This window comes from Porites lutea, chromosome 2 (genome assembly GCF_958299795.1).
Source record: "Porites lutea chromosome 2, jaPorLute2.1, whole genome shotgun sequence".
Lineage (NCBI taxonomy): Eukaryota > Metazoa > Cnidaria > Anthozoa > Scleractinia > Poritidae > Porites > Porites lutea.
Window position 1 is genome coordinate 7,584,259 of NC_133202.1, and position 22,226 is coordinate 7,606,484.

At 39.5% G+C, this 22,226-nt stretch overlaps 2 protein-coding genes across 3 annotated transcripts in view; one reads left to right on the forward strand and one right to left on the reverse strand.

Annotated features, from left to right (window-relative positions):
- The window catches only part of LOC140927598 (uncharacterized), a 34,972-nt gene extending 18,161 nt beyond the window's left edge, over positions 1-16,811 (forward strand). For both annotated transcript variants that reach the window (XM_073377275.1, XM_073377276.1), the window contains exons 10-19: positions 337-472; positions 1,028-1,344; positions 2,003-2,259; positions 2,925-3,188; positions 5,589-5,859; positions 6,526-6,706; positions 8,319-8,771; positions 9,844-10,080; positions 14,918-15,109; positions 16,414-16,811. In XM_073377275.1, coding sequence (XP_073233376.1) covers positions 337-472; positions 1,028-1,344; positions 2,003-2,259; positions 2,925-3,188; positions 5,589-5,859; positions 6,526-6,706; positions 8,319-8,771; positions 9,844-10,080; positions 14,918-15,109; positions 16,414-16,509 — 2,404 coding nt within the window. In that variant the 3' untranslated portion in view covers positions 16,510-16,811. The remainder of the gene's footprint in view (positions 1-336; positions 473-1,027; positions 1,345-2,002; positions 2,260-2,924; positions 3,189-5,588; positions 5,860-6,525; positions 6,707-8,318; positions 8,772-9,843; positions 10,081-14,917; positions 15,110-16,413) is intronic.
- A 3,332-nt stretch (positions 16,812-20,143) lies between these two features.
- Positions 20,144-21,481, reverse strand: LOC140926557 (ras-related protein Rab-38-like). The gene has a single exon (XM_073376284.1). The coding sequence runs from the start codon at positions 21,329-21,331 to the stop codon at positions 20,504-20,506; it is 828 nt and encodes a 275-aa protein (XP_073232385.1). The 5' UTR covers positions 21,332-21,481; the 3' UTR covers positions 20,144-20,503.
- Positions 21,482-22,226: the final 745 nt, after the last annotated feature.

Below are 22,226 nucleotides of genomic sequence, written 5' to 3' on the forward strand. Positions count from 1 at the left end.
TAAAACTTAAGGAGCAATGAATTGGTCCACTGAGCTTTGAAATACTGCAAACTTATATCGTCATACTCTCTCCAATTCCACTGTTCAACATAGCATGGAACATGTTGCGAGTTAAACAAAGAGTTTAGTCTTGTCTGTGAAAATGTTCCTTAAGCTGTCGGACGAACCAAATTTTTTTGGATAAGATTCCTTTTTTTTCCTTTTGTGTGGGGATGCTCTCGCTCCTACTTTCCTTCCTTAATTAAAAGTGGTTGGTATTCCATGTAAGCTTTTCTCATAAGTAGTATCCTTAAAAGCAGTGTTCACTGACTGAGTACAGTTACATTGCTTCACTAGATATGATGTTTGGCTTGTTGATTGGCACACTTCGTGTAATCTTCCATCAATGGTCCGCAAGGACTACACACTGGACGACTGTGCAGCTTTTGACTACCCAGCGGCTATCATTAAAGTGATAGAAATCACTAAGCAGGTATATAAACCACTAGTGTTGGTTAAGGTGGCTAAACACTTTTGTTTTTAATTTTTTTAAAATGAACGCCAGTGAGCAGCACAAAGCAACGCGAGGATCTTGTTAACTTGATTATTTCGTCTCATCACACAGACTCATCAGGGAGTATAACAAGACAGAGCCAAGGAACTAACTTTATAACTAATGATTCAGACGAAATCACGTTCCTAAGGGTGTGCGTGCAGGATATGACTATAATCCTTTGCAATTTTTAATTTTGGGGCTAACGGATTTAACGGAATCCAAAACATATAAGCGAAAAAGGTTTTTGAGCCAACGTTTTCATGTTTTAATGCTATACCTGTAAAAAGCACCAAAAAAATTATTATGGATAGTGCTTCTGGTGAAATTCGTTTGATATCTTCTTCATAAATCTACAAGAGGGTTTTGGTTCTGGGTAAAGGCATTAAGTAATGACTTCAGCACAGAATTGACTTAAAACAGTAACATCCTCGTGGCATAGCCCCTTTGAGCCTGGTGAACGAATTAGGATGATGTATGTATATCTTCCTGCAGAAAGACGTTCAGGTGGTGGCCCACTGTGCCGGATCTTTAGTATGTTTTGCTTCTCTCCTGTCTGGAGCGCTTGAGGGAAAGGTCAGGAGTTTGGTGGCGAGTCAAGTGGCTGCTAATCCCATTCCCTGCCCATTCAATAAGCTGAAAGCTGGGCTTCATATTCCAGGAGTAATGGAGGCTGTTGGAATAAAGGGATTAACAGTTGACACAGATGATCATACGTCCTGGGCTGGCTGGCTTTTTGATAAATTTGTCAAAGGCGTTGATCATTTGTTTTTGCCATATGAGGAACTTTGTCGTAACCCTGTTTGCCACAGGTATGGAGCAAAACCTGTAGAAAAGTACTGTCAACCTTAAAAGTCAGTTACCGTTTGAAGTTTCTGTTATAATGTTTAAGCTCAGTACCAGACCCTGGTTGTTCAAACGTTGGATAGCCTTATCCAACGGACAAATCACTATCCAGCGGGCTGAAGTATTAGGGAAACCAATGACGCTATCGATTGATAAAGATTTAGCCAGTGGATAGCGTTTTCCACCTTACTAACAACTCAGCCCAGAAAGTTAGTAAGTTTTAAGTATAACGGATGGGATAAAGGAAAATGATGTTAATACGTTTAGAGATATTATTAGAGATGTTATATTTATGTGGTGTCACTACAACCAGCTGCAAAAATACTTCAGACATCAGTACCTTATTTGGGCTTAATGGCCTATCAATGATCTTGTAATTGTGATCCCTTCCTCTCCCCTTGAGAAAGTTGCTAACAATACGAGACCATGCTCAAAACTTGAAGGAACGTGTTAGAGGACGTGAGTTTTATTTGTCGTAGATGTGTTCCTTTCAGCAATTTTTAATAAAACATGAAGCTAGTTTTTTTGCAACTGGTTGTAACTTTGGACACGGTGAATTCGTTTATCGCATCTCTTTCATAACTGAAAATACCTTTTCCCCTTGTTTCATGTGAAATTGAGCAGAATAACCTTCACTTATGGCCTTCTATGGGAACATGAAAATCTCACTCCACTGACGCACGATACTCTGCACGAGTTCTTTGGCTACATAACAGCAGAGTGTAGCGCCCAGTTGGCTCTGACGATGAGAGAAAAAAAGCTGGTTTCAGCTTCAGGAAAAGACATCTATTTGCCTGATGTGGACAAGGACGATCGGCTGGATAGTCCAGTATACAGGAAGCATATTAACCGACTAGATATGCCAATCTGCTTTATTGTTGGTCAGTTTTATCGTATGTTCATAATAAAGGGATTGGGAAGGCAAGCAAGGCATGTATTCATGGAAACGAAGACCAAAGTTGATGCATTTTTCGACATTTTGTTTTATATTTATCATAACAATGGAAATAGCACACACAAAAAAATGCTTATTGCAAAATGCACAGAATTATGTGGCTCGGGTACTAAGAGCGTGGTGGCGCACGGCCTTCCCAGTCTCTGTTTGATAGTATGTGTCAATTTGTACAATTCCTTACTCAGCCATCCTTGATCAATCAATCCGCTTTTTTGGCGCCATTTAATGTTGCACTGTGTACACTACATGCTCTTGACTTCGGTGGAACCTGTGTTTAACGGTCGCCCTATTGACTTGAGAACGTGAGGCGCCAGCGTATAATGTGGGATCGCTAAAGATACTCACTGGGTATAGTAGACAAACAGATTTACCCGTTATTCATTCATACTTCTGTACAATTGTGCAACATCGGCGTAAGATCGTCAAATTTGAGGATTTTCTGAAGAATTGGGAAATTTGGAAGGGCGGTTTGATCTAAACAAGGTCTATCTATTCTAGCCTCACATTCACCCAAAAGGTAGGCAACGAAGTACACTATTAAGTGAATCACCGTGATAATTGGTATTTCTGACTTCTATGCTTCATTGTTAGGAGAGAAAAACAGCTGCTATCTTCCTGAAAGCACCTTCACTACATTCAACCTTGTGAAAGAAGCCCACCCGCATCAAGACTATTCTTGGATTCAGATTCCTGGCTATGGGCACTTGGACTGCATTTATGGCAGAGATGCAGTGCATGATGTTTATCCGCACATTTTAAAGGCTTTGGATGCGTATGCTCAGGATGATTTGCATCGTGATAAGGCAGCTCGTCGCCATGTATTGCGGGCTCTGAAGTCTTTGGAAATTAACCCAGGTATGATGGTCATGAACTAATGTGTTAAGCCCCATGCCCCCTCGGACATAACATTTTTGGCTCCAACGTGTTGGGTCCGTTTGAACACCCTGCTGATATGTCCGAGGTTAATCTCTGTGGAGAGAATTTGCACAGGTAAAGAATACCCTTAAGCCTAGCTAAAAGGCTTAAGCAGTTACGCAAATTTTATCCAAATTAAGATTTCCAAGTGATTTCAAAACTACAGTATAAGTGTATGCCACGCCAAGCTGAAAATAACGAAATTTCGGAGTGCTAAGTTTCCGCCTATTGAATGGGAGCGAAAGACATCGAGGTTTTGTTAGGTATTCCCATCCATTCAAAGTCTACGATTATCAAATGAGACCTTGTGAGGAGACCCTCGGATACAAAACCTGGCGGTTTCTCACCGGTGACTCTCCTTACCAGTTACCGTGTTTCCTCGAATAAGCACCCACGGTCTACTAAGCGTCCAAGGGCCAGCGCCAAAATATGAAACATGCGCCCTCTTCCTCTCCCCAATCACTTTCTTCAATAATAGGAATACAAGGAAAACCTGTTTCTATTGCCACTTTATTAATAACTCCGTGTATAAACTGTATAATGGGACTAAGTTACGCTTGATCACCAAGATGAGAACTTAATAAGCGCCCCCTCGACTAAGCGCCTTCTTTCTTAGACCTAATAAGCACGCATCTTTCTAGCCGAAATTTTAAGTAAACGTCCGGCCGTTTTTTCAAGGAAATACGGTATACCTGATTTATGCCAAGCTTTTGGCTTATTTTCTTGGGCATAAATATGTTTTGGGCCCGACTCAGACTTATTTTAGCCGGACCCGCCCGGCGAGGGTTAAAATGAGCCCTGAGAAGGGCCCAAAACATATTTATGCCCAAGAACATCTTAAAAATCTATTACCATTAGTTTGGAGGGCACTGAGAAAATGAAGACTTCAAAAAATGACAACAAGGCAGAGTATGAATCAAATCACAAGAGCATTTCATGTTGAATGGCCTTTATTTTTGCCCGAATCTGGCTAGGAATTACAATATCCTGTCATTTGACTTTTAAAAATTATAATAGACATCAAAGGTTATAAATGTTCATATGCACAAATGTTATGCTAATAGTTTGACATTTGGTTGAAGTGAGTGCGTTCGACTTGAAGCCGCAAAACTTACATGTAATTCGTCGCCGACTATTGAGCTACTACACGCGTAATTTACTTCAGAAGCTTCTCTAACTTTTGTAGATTTTCTTCCTGTAGCTGAGGAGATTTAGAATTTACAAATTGTTTGTTGTTCGCGTTGTGTTTTCAGCTATGATTTGAGTTTTGAAAATGGCAACGTTATTTCTTTGACAAACGATGCAAGAAAACGGCGGCGCGAACATTGCAATGGCTTCTCAATTTTGAGTGGCTGCTTAAGTCATATAATTATTTGATCCTCTCTTTTCATTGGTTCATTTCAGAGGGCTCAATAAAATTTTAGTCCGCCAAAATTGCCATTTTAGGCCCCAAAACGCGCCACAATGCCCGACAAAGTGATAATATCTACCTGTAAATGTCAGTCCTTCCTTTTGGCGATTAGTCGATCGATCAGTCAATCAATCAATCAATCAATCAATCAATCAATCAATCAATCAATCAGTCAATCAGTCAATCAGTCAATCAGCCAATCAATCGATCATCAATTTGCGCAGTCCTCCGGTGAATGTACTTTGTCGCTAGCGAATGACATGAGCAGTTAAGCAACCTTGTATCCAGGGCCTCTTTCTCTTCTGCTCACCGCTAGATTACATTACTAGGGGGGAGCTTTTAAGCAACAACGACGGCAACGGCTACGAAAACGTCACTTAAAAAGTGAAGTAGCGCTGCCTCAAAACTTTATCGGGCTTATTCCATCTGGTTTAATTCGTCAAATGTTGGTATATTTTTTTAGAGTGAAATTCTAAAGGACTGTATCAAAGTTCAGGAAAAGAACGGAAAGTAGTTGTCTTCGTTCACGTCCTCGACAAAACATGAAATGAGGCAGTTTCACTTTGTAGTCGTGCAACGACGGCTAAGAAATGTACAAAAAAGCGTGATGCACGTGCAAAGTTGTTGTTTTGCCAATCTAAACCCATAGCTTTCTTGCCGTTCTCGTTGTGGTCGCCGTTGTAGTTACTTAAGCTCCCTACTATCGAGCAAGATTGTCTTCTTTTGTATCTAACTGTTGTTTGCCTCCAAAACAATATCGACCAATGGCTAAATAGCTTTTTTTTGGTCAAATCCCGATGCACGGAGAAGAGCCAATGTCATGCACGTTGATTTTACTTTTGCCAGTGTTTACTTGCCTGTTGATGACCGAAGATTTCTTTATTTAATTTATCTTGTAACGTAATCTATGATCTTGTCATTTCTTGTAGGAATCACTGATTCAACTGACGCCTCTCCTGCTAAAAAGCCAAACTTGGATCTTCTGTCTAAACACGAAGTGATGTTCCCGGATGTTGATCACGAGCCACCAGACATCACTGACTACGCATCAGATGATTCAGGTGATGACTATTCTTCGTCTCTGGAGCAGCAGGATCAGAAGAGCATCTGGGATGAGATTAATACACTGACTCCTCTGGGGTCAATCCAAACGTGGCTATCAAAGCCGAATGTGAATGTTCCAGTCAAGAAAGAACCAAGGTTTGTAGGTTTCATTTATGTGCGTTAGTATGAGGTCAAGATGGCTCGATATTTGTTTGCAAGTTCTTTTTTTGCGATTTTATGGGCGTAAGTATGAGGTCCAGTGGTATTCTAAAAGAGCAACCCGGCAAGAGATTACTTCAAAGGCGACAGAATATCTATAATGCGAAGGATATTCCATAGTTTGTTTTCCTATTTTTGATAGTTTTTTCACTTGAAATGACAAGGTTCTCTTGTTAAGTAGGCTAAGTAAAATAAGCACTCAGAGAAGGCGTGCGTGTAGGTGGATGCAGCTTATTATGAGAAACGGAATCGTTTCAATAATGTTTTTCGACACAAAAATTACATAATTCTGTGTGCCCTTCTTTCTATGAAACAAAAAAGAATAAAAAGAAATCAATAGGAGCTAATAGGGACCTATTCTCTCGGAAGCCAATGGCCAGGTATCTAAGTAACCGAACACTGAGCTTGGTCAGTTAAGGATTTTTTTTCTATGGCCAAGAAAAAAGAAGTAAATAAGTGTATAAGTTCATGGTTACAGGATATTCGCCAAGTTGTGATTATGTAGAAGCGAATCTTTTTAAATCTGGTTTAGAAGGTGATTGCGGTAAAATGTCTTGTTTTCTCTGACTGTAAATTAACCCTTATACTTCATTGCTTCGTAAGGTCCGATCCTTCTATTGACAGTCATGGAGAAGGGGTCACTGTGCGAGAAATGGACACTCCTAACCATCCAGAAAGGAATGTGATCATTAGCATTAGCGACCTTCATTTGGATAGTATCTGGAGTGAGAATGAACACGAAAGAATCCAGACTTTTATGAAGGACTTAGTAGAGCTCGCAAAGGTAAGTTAACATATTGATTATAGTACGGAGACTGAAGGGATGGTTTTTGTAAGCATCTATTGTTGGAATGCTTTTAAAAGTCAGTTTCTACGTTAAGGCAGATAATACAAGGCTAAATATCGTTTTAAATTTGTTGCCGAACAAATTGTGAACTTTTGATGTGGTAACCTTTTGAATGGGTAGTTCAGGGTACTAGCGTTTGTCGCAACTATTTTTGGGATCTTTTTGGCGTTTGGCTGAACAAGCGTTACTGATGATTGGTTGATGGTTTTCTTGAAACCTTTGATCAATCATAACTACTTCTTGTGCACCCAAACTTCCCAGAAATCACTGCGCCTAAAGCTTGTACCCATTCCCCCAGAGTTTCTGACGTGAGGGAATGGTGACAAATTGCGCCTTCAACACAGCATAACGTTGTAATTTTCTATCTATAGAGAGATTAAACATCACGTTTACGTCAAACAGCAAACGTGATTTGTACCACGTGACCAAGTTTCCTCTTTACTTGTCGTTTACTGTTCATTATTTCTACACATAAATTAGTAGTTTCACACAATTTTTTATCCAAGAAGAATTAAGAATTAATGTTTTAAGCTGTTTTATTCTGCCCATTTTCTATTTTGAGAAATTCTAAACTTGAAACTGACGTTGTCGTTTGCCGTAGACGTGAAGCTTAAGCTCTCTTATGTCTCTTTTGAAACAGTCCTATGATAACTCTTATTTATGAATTTTGGTGACTTCCGTGAAAACCAAGAATACTTATAATTATAGAATGTAATTGTACCTGAAGGAATTACCGTGCTTAATTAACAATTAATGAATGAGTGAGTATCTTATGAAGAATTATGGAGATCGCGGAGGGTGTTACGGCCTCGACGGATAACACCCTCCGAGATCTTCATAATTCTTCATATGATATGAAAGCCGAATTCAATAATTGTTTTATTATTCATTCAAAATAATTCCTAGTTTAAAAACATAGCCAAAACAAGCTTACCTAGATCGATGTTAAGTTTATCTTATATAGTTTACGTTTAGGTTTGTCCAGTTCCCCAAATATTCTCCAAATAGCAGATTTCTTCTCGTTGTTTTTGCTGTGTTTCTAGCCATTATTTCGCCTAGTTCCAGCTGTAGTTCTTACGCTTCAAACGAGTGAAGTGTCCGCCATTTTAGTTTTTACAACGAAAACAACTGAATCTCGTCCCCAGGTCTTCTTGGTTAACGGTGCATTAACCCGAAGAAGGCTGCATTTTTGACGTCATTTCCTCGTTAAACACAAAATTCTTCCAAATTTGGTCATCAGTAACTGGTTATGGTGAATTATGCGTGTGCTTTTAGCCAATCAGAATTGGGGAAATATTTTGAATGAATAATAAACGAAGTTACGGTACCTTAACAGCCTTATTACACCGCAATTGAGAGCAAAATCGACAATTTTCACCCGCTAAGCGAGAAGACGAGCATGTCCGTCTCTGTCTTATAAGGCTTCCCCCGGAGGAAGGGCTGCAACATTTGTTCAACCATGTTTTATTGCCTTAATCTTAGTCTACGTCGCAGATGATATTAGACCTGATTCAATAATTGTTAATTATTCAATGTTTGTTTTTGACAGACAAGTCTTCACACATTAGTACTGCTTGGAGACACTCTGGAGATGTGGTTGGATAGAGTTGATGTAAAACCCAAGACAATCGAGGAACGGATCAAAGATTGGCAATCCAACGAAACCTGCAGTCTACTTTTTCAGAGCATTCGTAAAATGACTCAAGAAGATGGAGTCAAAGTGTTCTACCTCCGAGGAAATCATGATCACGAGATGGACGCCGAGACAGTTAAAACACTGATGGGAGACGGAGTGGAATTCATAGAGGGGTCCCTCATTTATGTCATCAAAAGCGACGATGGACAGACGTACAGAATCCGCTTTGCGCATGGTCATGACTGGGATATTTTTAACACCTACTCCCTTTCTCATCCAGATGACCCGTTGGGTGGCAGACCGGTCGGGTATTACGTTACAAGGGCGGTGGCTACAGCGGACAAACACGAGAGTGAAACAGAAGAAGTATGCAGCATTTAAGTAACATTTTACGGCTACTAAGGGTCTTGTTTCCATCATTTCTAGTGGCGATCAACTCCCTTCTTCAGTAAAAAACCTGCATTAATGAATCCGAGAGTCCCCACTCTATCTGACTGTAGAGGTTCTTCTTGGTAGCCTGTACCAAGCTGTCAGATAGTAGGGACTAGGGCTATGGCAAAAATATAACAAGCCAAGTGAAAATCAGACGCGCGCGATCTGGGGAAGAGGGCGGTCCCCCTCTCTCTCCCCAGCCCCCGCGCGTTTTTGCACTCGTTTTTGAACGGCACGACTGCACTGCACTACTATCCTGGAGCCTGGAAAAAGCTACCTTCTATGGTTAGGTTTTAAACTGGAGGAGATTTTTCCGGATCCGGAACAATTTGGTACCGTATTTGTTTTGCCGTTTGCACGCACATGGGTTAACCCCAATGAGAAAAAGAAAAAAACGTACCTTTCACAGCAACAGCTTTTAAACATGTTTTTAGATTAAAACATGTTTCAATGCTGTTTAGTTAAGCACGATTTAAATGTTTTTCCTTCATAACTTAAGCCAATTTAGTGCAAATTACAAAACATGTTGAATTTCATTTTAATCCTGTGTAAAAACCTGTTTTCCAGTTTTCCGGGTCTGATTTTATTTTTACACCTGGTCCCAAAATGGAATAAATCGGAAAATCTCCTCTAGTTACAGTGGAGCCTCGATATAAAGAAGGGCCAAGGGACTGGCAAAACGTTTCGCTATAACGAGGTTTCGTTATATCGAGGTCCTTTTCCATATATTTTACTATCAGTGGGGTAAAGAAAATCGTTCGTTATACCGAAAACTTCGTTATATAGAGGTTCGTTATATCGAGGTTCCACTGTAGTGAGAAGTCAGTCTGAACAGGCTCTGGAATATTATTTTTCTTCTCTTGTTAAGTAAAGTATTTTCTGTATACCAGGTGCTTACATAAAACTTCAGTCTGGATGTTGTTGATCCACAATATTTTTTATGCATGTATTTGTTTTATAGTTTGCTTTTTAATTTTGGTATTTTTATTTCATTTTCAATTGCCAGATCATTATGAACATCATAGCAGAGTTACTTAGTAGCATCCGTTGTCACATCACGGAATCTTTTGTCATGGAAATTTTGGCCTGTCCCTTTGCACAGAAAAAGTTTACTAAGTCGCTCATTGAAAGAGCTTTGGGTCAACCTATTTCAGAAGATGCCTACATTCATCTAGATGATGGAACGGCTATTAAGATGAAGCATGTGTTTGATTATCCTTACTTTAAGCGTGCCATTACCAAGGTAACATTATTTCCACCATATATAGCGAACCTTTTTAGCCTACTTTTGATTGGCCGACTGTTGGTGTTAACTTGTTTATTGACTTTACGGCATATTCCGAAGCCTTCTCGGTCAATTCAATTTTTGGTGAAGTATCCAGACCACGTGACCCGAAACGTTTGGGCTGCGCGGAATAATGAGGACTAGGTACTAGACAAGGTGTTGATAACTTAATGAGAAAATGAACGGCCACCACTTCATAACGGCTATTTTGTTTTGCCTTGGCAAACTCTCGAGACAGTCACCCTTGTATGACAACAAGGATAAAGCACCGACGCTTTTGTAAGTTCTCAATGAAGATCAAGCACTTTAAATTGGACTTAAAAAAATCTTATGACGGACAGATTGTGGACAGAAACACTTTATGAAACAAATATCTATTGCGAAATTTTAAAACGTCTTCAATAAGTTTCCTTTGGATCTATTCATTTTTCAAGTAATCATTTGATATGTTCTATTCCCACTAAAATCTTCACCTGCGTTTTATTTCAGATTTTAAATAACCGTATTTCTCTGCTTTTCAATATGAATTATTTATTAGAGTTTAAAAGAAAACGTAAGTAAGTAAATTCGAATTGTAGCTCTTCATCAGGTCGTGTCAAGGGATTATTGGTTGTGTGGTTTATATTCCGAATGCTGAATTTACACTATTGATAAAAAATGGTAACATGACAAACAGGAATAAGTTAGTGAAATATAGTGCATTCATTGATTTGAACACCATGGACCTTCTCGCAGACCCGGTCCATGGACCCCATTGTGGACCACCTCTAATTTTTGAAGATGAATTTTTACCAGAGGTCTGAAGGAACTTTAGGAACCTTAAATGGACGAAACTTTGTCAATGTATATTATCAGAATGATTATTATTATACACATGCTCAATTTTTTTTCTGAATTCCATACATGGGTTCGGTTTAGCCGTGAAGGATAAAATACTTGAAGGGGACATGAGGAGAAGTAGGGAGGAAGTATTCACTTGAGCAGCTTCTTTCATGTCGTCGATTTTTGCGCATGCGTGAAGATCGACACAAAGACAGCTGGAAAGGAGGCTAGAAAGGAAGAGGTATTAAGTAATGGTCCAGCTAAGAAGCAGGCAGAAAAACAATAGCCCGCGGCAATAGCGTCAGTTATTTTTCAGGCGCTAATTTCTCTAATCAAATTAAATCTGAATGCTCTGATTGGTCAATACAGCTAAAAGCGCGAAATTTGAATTTTAAAGTTGAATTAAGATAGCTTAAGACTCATTCGAACAACTTTTTATTTCGTCTATTGCTTTGTTATGTTGAAAAATATAACATATCTAAAATTTAAAAGATTTCTATGCGCCAAACCCGAGGAAGTTAAACTGATATGAAATTACACGAAGATGAGCACAGTGTTACATCAATCAGCGACGTTGGGAACAACATTTACGTCGGCTCTCACAAAAGAAATGTCAAAACCATGATCGTAAACAGCAGCAATTCACTCTCACGTGGCGAATCTGGCGAACGCGCCAATGTCGCGCGTTCATATTCGGCCACCATACAGAACAACAACAAGTACACAAAATCAAATCCAAATGTTATCTAAATGTTCTGCTTTTGGAAAAAAAAGGGAGGTTGCCCAGATAGAAAAAATTCCTGCATGTTCGGATAATCGGGTTTCAGAAAAAGCTCTCCTACAGTTTATCTGTTTTCAAGGTTTTGATATTACTCTATAAAAATCCTTCTTACAATCTCTCTCGTCCTTGGAAAAAATAAAGGCAAGCTACAGTCGTGCTCGCTAGATCTTCCGTACCAAGAGAAACTCAAACACCAGTGACAACTATTTATGATACCTAAGCGGCTTCGGTCTCGGTATTCTCCGTCTCAGAACTCAAAGGTACAAAATGCAAACGTGTCACAAATTTCAATTCGCTCATTTTAACTTAAGGTCCACGGCGAACTTCCATTTCGCTTGATGAAGCAGTCTAGAGAGAAAAAAAATCGAATGAAAGATGGGTAAAGATACACGGAATATGGAAGTTTCGAAAGGGGCAAACACATGAATAACACATAATGCGCGCGGAGGTGCGAAAATCTATTGAATTCAGCTTACCTCAAGCTCAAGTGTTCTACATCTTTTCGAGAAATAAATTCATCCTTGTAAAAACAACAAATCTTTCGCTTTCTCCTTTTATGCCCAGCTGTACTCCAATTTCTAGGGCCACAATTATTCTGATCTCCTCCTGATCCGGCCTGACAACGAAAACAACTACGCCGGGCCCAAATTCCCACATGGCGACTCGGCATGTCGAGGACGGCAGCAAACCATGTTTAAGAGCATTTTGACGATCACTCCGATGATAAAATACAGTAAATTTGAGATAAATATTCAATAAAGAAAAAATGCAGATTTTTCACGAAGAAATTGACGAGATTTCTTCGGGTAAAAGACAAATTTCCTAACATCTCAAGTGTCACACTAAGATGGGGTCACAACAAGGTCGCGCGTGTGTTGCACGTTTTCCGCTCTAACTTTTGATTGGCGCATAGAACAATGCTGAAACTTGGCCGTGAGGTATAAGACAGGGGAATGGGGAAAATAAAGCTAAAAAAAGGTGTTTTTGTCACGTTTCTGACTGTTTTTTTGGCGATTTTTGGATTTCGGCCAATCAGAACGCTTGATTTAATTGAAATTAATGATTAAAAGTTAGCACCTTTTAATCACTTTTGCCGTTCGCCTGCCTACCTTTTACACGGACCATTACTTAAAAGGCATGATGATTGAGTACCCACCCCAGACTTCCCTTGCATTGATAGCCCTTAGATGGATATGATTATTTGGTTGGCAAACTTATTGAATCCTGTTCACTAATCAAACAGAAAATGGCCTATTATCAAACAATGCTTTTGCAATTGGTCAGATGTCTTATCAGTTTGCCTACACTTACAGGTTGGTTCATGTTAATAGACCTTTTTACCGATACGGCGGCCATATTGAATTCATTAGATTTAAGGAGTATTATGGGATGCCCGGGGCACACTGGCTCATTATTTACGCGCGCTTTTCGGGCAAAAAACGAGGACTTCAATGTCCATTTCTCGGGAAAAAGGCGATCATTATTACATCCAAACACAGCACAACGATCTTTTTTCCCATTACAATCTTTTTCTAGGAAAACTTAAGGAACAACTGGCCCGAAAAGCGCGCGTAAATACTGTTGCGAGTATCTCGGATCGTGCTCATGCCCCCTGGGCGTCCCATAATACTCCTTAAATCCAATTAGTTCAATATGGCCGCCGTATCGGTAAAAAGGTCTATTGCCATTCACTCAAGTCGAGAATTTTGCCGCGAGTTGCAAACTCACAGACATTAAGCTTCCTCCGTAGTCTCGTACGCAGCCCAGCCATTTTTGTTTCGAGTTTCACGCAACGCGAAGACAAAAAAATAAAAATTAAGAGCTGAGTTGGAGATTACTTCCACCCTACCACTGCTTGTGTTCCCTTCAAATATGGTTACTCCTTTACCAGACTAAAAAGGACCCATTACATTGGTATGGAATTGAAAGTGTAAAATATGAGGCTCATTACTCTGATCATTAAAAGTGACCACAGCTTCGTCCATTTAAGGTTCCTAATATTTGTTTAGACCTCTGGTAAAATTCATCTACAAAAATTAGGGGTGGTCCACGTGGGTGGTCCATGGACCGGGTCCACGAAGAGGTCCATGGACTGGGTCCACAGAAGTTGGCCATGGACAGGGGGTCCATGTTTTGTATACATCCAAAATCATCTGTGAGATGGGGCTTGTACCAGTGCTGTCAAGCATATTTTCATAAACCCTTGAATGCAGAGGTCCACTCAACGCGTTAATAAAACCGCCTAGTTCTTTCTTTGAATTTAGTGAGATGCTAGTGCTAGACGTTACTTGACGTGGGAATTAAAACATACTAACTGAATGCAAGGCTGGCAATATACAGCAAAGGGCTGATTTATTTGAGGCCAATATTTCGGCTAACAAAATTTGCCTTCCGCAGCGCCAGAGCTACACTGAAAGAAAATAAATCAGCCCTTTGCCGCATTGCCAGCCTTGCATTTTGTTTTGTTTTATTTGTTTTATGAGAGAAATTTACTCGTTTTTGTTTTATTGGCAAACGAACCACCGAAAACATAGTTCTTGTTTGTAAACGTGACTAATGATTGACCGTTTAACTTTGGTTGGCCCTGGTTGACATGTTATTATTATTATTATTATTATTATTATTATTATTATAGAAAATAAATATAAATAGTGTTTTTGAATGAATAGTTTTTTCTTTTTTTTTTAAGCGAATTAATTGTAAATAGGATTTTAATAGTTAGCATTGTTGTTAATAAAATTTCTTCTTCTTCAAATTATTATTATTATTATTATTATTATTATCATTATTATTATTAATTCTCTTTGGAGTCGTGCTGTTTCCTCTTATGCAGCCAAGTTCATTCCATGAAATTAGGGCAGTCATAAGTCTCGTGTATTACTTGATGGATATTGACCTTCTGAGTATGTGAGCACTCCCAAGGAGGACAGTCCTCTGAAGCTCTGTTATTAATTCTGATGATTCCTGGGTCGATCTTGCTGTTGTAGTTTTCAGTCCCCTTCTTGACAAGCCGGAGAGCACTAATAATCACTGGGACCGTTGTTGGTCTTAGTTTCTATGTTTTCTCAATTTTTATTTCGAGATCCTTGTACTTCGAAAGTTTCCACTGGTTTTTTAAAAGGAGGTGTTTTTTTCATTGGGGATAGGCATTGAGCAGGTATTATTATGATAATTTATTTTCTCATTAAACAGTTTGGTTCCAGTAAGACTTTCAGCCTGCTCAAGGGCTCCATGGGAAGATTTAATGATTTTCTGTCGCGTTGTCAAGAGGATGTTATCGTCCTTGCCCACACTCATACCTGGAAAGAGGATGAAATTAAGGGCACCAAGAACGGAGACTCCATTTACGTCAACACAGGAACCTGGATAGATTTTGCGCACGATGTAAGTACACTCACTCCCTCTCTGTGTTCACTCGACAGGAAAAAGAACTTTTCATTAGGTTTGATTTGTGCCGCTTTCCCGACTCCTTCTCGAGAGAGGGGGACAAGTGCAGGCTCATTTCCCGAACAGCGGTTGTTACCGTGACCTTACTTGATCAAATATAATATCCAGAGATTGTAAGCTCCTAGGCGACTGTCCACCAGCCAAGGAGCTTCGCGGCCCTTAACACACATGCATGTAGCAGGCAAAGACAGAAAAGCGAGGCCACTTCAGAATTTTGATTTCGAGTTTTGTGTCATGATCTTAGCTATCATTTTGTGTAAGGTCAATTGTTCTGGTGTTGTTTACGCTAAAACATTTCCAGGGGCGTAGCCAGAATTGTTCAAGAGGTACGCACAATTTCCAAATCTTTCTAGCCCCCTCTCACTTTACAATAACGTAGTCATGCTTTACATATCTACATTGCTGCTATTTACGCGCTTTTTCGCGCGTTTCTTCATTCGGGTGTTAAAAAGAAAAAGTCCATTGTTTTAGAAAAATATATTTCAAAGAAATAGAGGATATTACACAGTGGCGCGAAGATATGAATTTTATTTTCGAGTGGCAAAACAGTATTTCACGAACGAGCGCAGCTAGTGAGTTAAATATTGTTTTTGCCACAAGAAAATAAAATTCATATCTTCAAGCCGCCGTGTAATGTTCTTTTTATTATATAGACACAAAGACATTGATAAAATAATAGATTTTTATTCGCCAAAAAGTAATTGTGACGGCTCAAATTTACAGCACAGCAATATAAGACATTGTTTACAATATAGTCTTGAGAAATAACACTGAGCTGAATAGGGCTCTACAATGACAAAATATAAGTAAAGGACTGAAAAATGTTTAATTAAAATTCAAAAGACACAAGACGCCTTCAAATTTTGGAGGGAAATTACCGAAATTACGTCATGGATAAACTCACGTGTGAGATTATGGAAAATAAACCACTCGGGTCCCGGATGTAATTTCTATGAATTTTACGAGTGGTATATTTTCCAGTAAAACACTCGCTTCTATGTAATAAACATTTTTATAGAGTTAAAAGAATTGAGGAATATTGTGCTTTTTAATTTAATTATCTAGTTTTTTCAGATAATTGGCATTTTTATTTTATATTATTATATTTTTTATTCTCGACTTGTTCAGGTACGCTCGTGCGTAACGTGCGTACCGTTGGCTACGCCTCCGCTTTCACAGTTACACTTTTGTTAAACCGATATTTATGGTGCGTTATAACATGCTTTTAAATTCTCTTGCAGTTTTCCTTTGCCCACATTGTTCCCCCGACAAAGGCTAAACCGGGCTTGGTTGAAGTCAGGCGACATCATTTAAATCCAACCGAAGGGGTTGATTAAATATGGGATAAAATGCCCTGTAGTGAGGTTTTCGTTAGGCTGTTGAAAGCAAATAGAGACATGTCGATTCTAAGTTAGACAGGGACGACTACCAGGACGATACTGTCTCTATACTAAGTAGTGTGCACGCGTGAACCAGCGTTATTTTGGCGGGAAAAGGTTCCTAAACCGTCAGACTGTTATTCTTAAACTACACTGACAAAACGAACAGTTTTACAATAGACTGGTTACAGTCCCATATTTTTGCGTAATATCGTCGAGATCGAGCGCTTACCACGGGTGGCCCAGGTTAGACTCAGTATATTTGACTGAAACCAAGAGGGCCGCTCTGTGGCCGATGGGCCGATCTTAAGCAAAAATAGGGGACTGTGAACAGACTAGTTTTACAAACTCTGTCATGTTTTTGGGGATCAAACAAACTTTTGAATGTTATTGACCAAATACAGCGCGAGTACTAACTTAGAGATATAGTCGGCTGTAAAGTAATCAGCTTTAAAACTTTTTCACTAGAGTTTTTCAAAGCCAGGTTTCTTCATTGCTGTGTTGATTAACTATGAAGAGAAAAATCACGAATACCGTAAGTTGACTTAAATCACGATATAAAACCCGTGCGACCACCTTGCATTGTGGCCTTAGGTTACAATCTCATGTAGTTTCTTTGAAATTTCTCAGTAGCATCGCAATCATAGCCCGCCATGCCGAACTCGCGTTTGATGTTTTTTTTCTTAATTTAATGTGTGATTTCCAATAATAATCTATTATGGGCTTAGTTTTATCCCCAAAATTCTTAGAATGACAGCTTGAATCATTTAGAACTGCTAGTGTTTGAACTGCATGAGATTTATCATTTAATACACTGGTAGCTAGGTTAGATTTGATTGGAGTTTCGGTTACTTATATCAGTTTGCGGGCTTTATTGGCAGAACTGTCCGTCACGGTATTAGCTGCCATTTAGAGGTTTTTAGTTCGTCATTGAAAATAGGCAGTACTTTTAATAGTACAAATTTGTCAACTAGGATTACAAGTGTGAAACTCGGATTTTACTTTACTAGCAATTTGTGGACAACTGTGTGTTGTGCACTGATGACACCAAGTGTGATCCGTAATGCTCAAATATTCGATTAAACTTCTTAATAACAAAACATTGTGTTAAAGCATAATGCTATTTATGTCGATACAATATGCCTTTGTAGTCTACATGGCTGGTCTTTCGACTCGCATCAATCTAACCTCTCTTTCAAGAGCCAATCATTTCTATCGCCCAAAGGGAGTGTTCGTATAAAAAAGCACGTATTCCCGCGTTCGCTCCCTCTTCCTTTCACCATCACGGCGATTACATCTCTGCGGAAAAAAATGTTTTCCCCCCCCCCCCCCATCCCACTTTGCCACGAGCAGCATACCTTCTATGCCTTTATCACTTAGTTTGTTCATTGGGCGAATTTCTTGCCCCATCTTTGCTGAAAATAGCGTATTTAGCATTATCGTTGTTCACTAATGCGTCTGTTTTATAATCATTTAAACTGCCACTCAGACAAGTGACCAAATAATGCCAGCACTCGAGCGGCTTCTCTGTCTATGGTACTGTAGCGGAACAATAGCGTGACTTCAATGAGAGCTCCCGAACTTTTAGGGTATCGGCATAAACATTTTCTCCCCCAGTCATGAAGAGAACATTCATCATTCTAACTTTGTTGTCTGTGGATAAAATCCTACGGTGTTACCATTCAAATGAAATCTCTCTGGTAGAACATTTTCGTAGTGCTATTTAAATATTAGAAATTCACAAGAAGAAATTTGGAATTTTTATGTTTTTTTCTTGGTGGTGGTGGTGGTTGTGGGGGGGGGGGGGATTATTAGAAGTTAAAGGGTGGATACGTCGCAGAGGGAAGGTACAAGTGTCCTCTTTAAACAGCCCGTGTTGAAATTGTAATAGTAAAATTTGCATCTACTGCCAAATCTTTCCACGACGGCCACCATGGGGACAACAGTATGTGGCCGAGGTTAAAAGATGAGAATGATGCATATCAGGCTCTGCAAAAATAGCGTGGCCATTATGGAGAGGTGGGCGATCGATGGCCGTCAGTAGAAGTTGGATTAGTGGAATTTTTAAGACCAGTAGGACTGTCCATCAGTATAAAGAGGTGTCATACAGTTTATTAGTGTCCTTTTCCGGGATATCATAATACTGGAGGTGACCCGGCTTGAAGAACGTTACTAGTAGCGACATTCTTACGACAGGGATTGACTGTAGCCCGCTCGACCATGTTGACTATTTTCGAATCCCCCATAATACTAGCCTTCCCCGCAGACGTTATTAGGGGTTCGTCACGCATTCCTGTTAGTGGGGCAGGAACGCGTGACGAACCCCAAATAACGTCTGCGGGGGAGGTCACCATAATACACTCTTCCCCCTACACCTACTTTTGAATAAGTTATTTTTATTCAAATGCTTTTGGGAATATGCAGCCCTCCCAGGAGCTTTTGAACTGACAGTACATTTATACATAGTTTAGGGGACAAACAGAGTGTATTATGGGAAATTCGAAAAACAGAGAACGGACAAGCTGTCCTGTCACTTCTCTGTTACGCATGCCTATTAATTTCTCTGGTGCCGATAATGCCGATGGGCCATTTAGTTCCGACAGGGGCACCCAACGTCAATTTTTTGGAAAATATCCCTTTAGAAGACGATTTGGGGTCTAGAATTTTCGGAACATTTGTTGTAAAATTTCTTGCTTGCCTGCCTCCCGGGGGGGGGCACTTGAGTATTTTGGGGTGGGTATGTGCCGCTCGGGACTCCAAATTGGCACCCCGTTCTAAAAAAAAATTCCCCTAAAATTGATACCCCGTTCTAGAAATGGGCCAATTTTTTATACCCCGTTCTAGAATTCGCCCTATAGCTGGAACCCCGTTCTAGAAATGCGCCAATTTTTTATACTCCGTTCTAGAAAGTTTGTAAATTGAAATAGTCCTGTTTTTTTAAAAAAGATATTTCTTTATTTGTTTGACTTATACGTCAAATAAATACTTCTTCATAATCAGCAACAATTTTAAGCAGAAGATAAAGCCGTGATCCACAATTTTTTATACCCCGTTCTAGAAAACGCCTCTGAAATGGATACCCCGTTCTAAATCAGGAGCTTCAAAATCACGACCCCGTTGGGCGGCACATACCCGTATATGTAATGTATGGGAGTACCCGCCCCCCCGGGGCCTGCCTCTCCTAGGATTTTCGAACATCTAAAAAATGGTATAATTGCCCATTTTCAACAGATTTTTACCCTAAAAAGGTCACCTAGAATTTTCGGATCACTAGACTTTCAGCTAGGAAATCCGAACAGATGAAAAATTTTTAGGGGACAAAAATATGCATATATCTACCGTTTAAATACTAAAATACATTTAACAATGCTATGTTTACGTGATATTGAACTTCCTTCTCGAAGGGTGCCCCTGTTCCGAGATGTCCGAAGCCTCTGCTAAGTGCGAAATGGTTTTTTATTCTCATGCAGATGAAACTCATTATTTGCACTCAGCCTCGTATTGAAAGTGAGGGTTTTTGGAACTCGGAAATGGCCTATTCAGGTAGCTAGTAAGTACATGGCTCATACGGTGACTTTTTAATCTTTATTATGCTTTCGTCAATGTACGTGGTTAATATACACTCTAGGAAATTTAATTACAGTACAAGATATATTAAATGTAACGAGAATAATGTGCAAGCTTAGTCTTGTCACCCGCTCCGCGCCGAATGAGAAGCTTCGAAGACCACGTCTGTGAATGGATATTTAGAATAATAACTTAACATTCTTAGGTAGGGCTTTTATTACAAAGCAAATTTATACAACAATAGGATTAGCAAAAAAGACAACAAAGGAAACATTTCGTAACAAATTTTCCCTCGCAAAAAAGTGAAAGTTGATAAGATCCTCAATCAAAAAACCGCTCGGCTTTAGGTAGTAATAAAGCTCACTCTATACAGGTTATTTTTGAGTCAAATCCAAGTTTTGTCTTGTTTATGTTCGTTCTGCAAAATCTCGTCAAGAGCACAGGTCACAGCTTGTCCGAAAACGCTCTTTTCTCCAGATTCCCAGTCACGGAATTTGATTTCAAAATGATCCACAAAACCGTGTCTTCGACAGAACCTATCTAGAGCTAACTCGTTTTCGAATATTTTCCCTGGTCCGATCCACTCCACTGATTTTAACTGTGAATCCTTAATATTCTCCGTCACTAAAACGCAAGGAATCGGAGAATGAACTTCTTGTGCAATCTTGGCTTTCCACTGCACGGCTCTGGCAAGCGATGACGGATTGCGAGGTCCCCAAAACACCAGTGCACCCTGGCTATGTTGAAAGAAGACCTTCGTCATGGCAGAAAATCGCTCCATATCCGAAATCTCGCACAGCTGAAGAACTATAGAGAAGTGACTTCTATAGTCTCCACGCCGCAACCAGTTCACTCTTTTTAAGTAAAAATCAATGGAGTTGAAAGGGTGGATTCTAGCTGTAGGTTTAATTCCCATGTAGTCTTTAATAAAGACGCCCTTTGCTCGAACCCCACCGACGCAGATGATCTTTAATGGGTCCAGCTCAGTGCTCTCTTCCAAGCCCTCTAACGAACTGACGTTCCTCTTGAATGTTTTCATTTCCAAGAACGTGACTTTTTCCTTCATAACCTTTCCGTCTGCCACATCATTTGCATCCGTCAGGTCCATTTCAACCATATGCAAGACTTCCATTCCATCCTGCGGATTTGTGGATTCTGCGACCTCCATTTCCTGCGTGCGTAACACTTGTTTGATCGAGTCTAGGACTTCCATTTCAAACCTTACACGGCAATTCTGATCGATGTAATTTTCTTTTTTTTCGGGATGACTTTGTTGATCTGGTTGCTTTTTGTGAGCTATCCACTGATTCTTTCACGCGAAGTTGATGGTTATTTCATAACAACTGAAGGTTTCGCTGTAACACTGTTTACTTCAGTGTGTGTATATTTTTATACGTCATTGCAATGGAACGTGCTTTCAGTCAAGTTGATGGACAAGTACTTGACCCCAAGGTCAAGTGAAGACTTCATTTCCTTTTTTCCCCTTTTTTTCCATTTATTAGGATGTATCTTTATCAAATTTTTCCAGTCTTGTTTATATTTCACCACAAAAGTTTTTCTTAGTCTAAAATTCTTTATTAGTACTTTAGGTTAATTTTTTAATAACTTTGCAAAAATCTGATGACCCTTGTGATAGCGAATGCAAGCTATCACATATAATATAAAACTAAACAGCTTTTGTGTTACGGATTACTGATCAAGAATAGAAAATGAACTGTTCTTATTCTAATCACTACGCAGTAATCGTTTCAAATTATACCTGCGTGCGTCATGTAATGATTCTGAAAATATCTATGGTCACCTTGTGCTCTAAGTTTATTTAGCCTGCGAATGTAGTCATTTCTCCTAGCTGCTTGCCGCTTGGGTGACTAAAGTGTACTTATGTAGCCAGCACTTTTATACCTGCCAACTTTTTTACATTTATAGGCGTGACAATTTTTATGAGTACCAAGATTTAATATCCGAAGTTGTCCGAAGACGTTCCGAAGACGTTACGAAGAGTTCCGTCTAACACGAACACGAGAACACAAAGGAAAATTGACTTCCCTACTAAAAAAAGAGAATTTGCAGAAAGTCGATAATCCACATAGACTTTTCTTTTCTCTCTT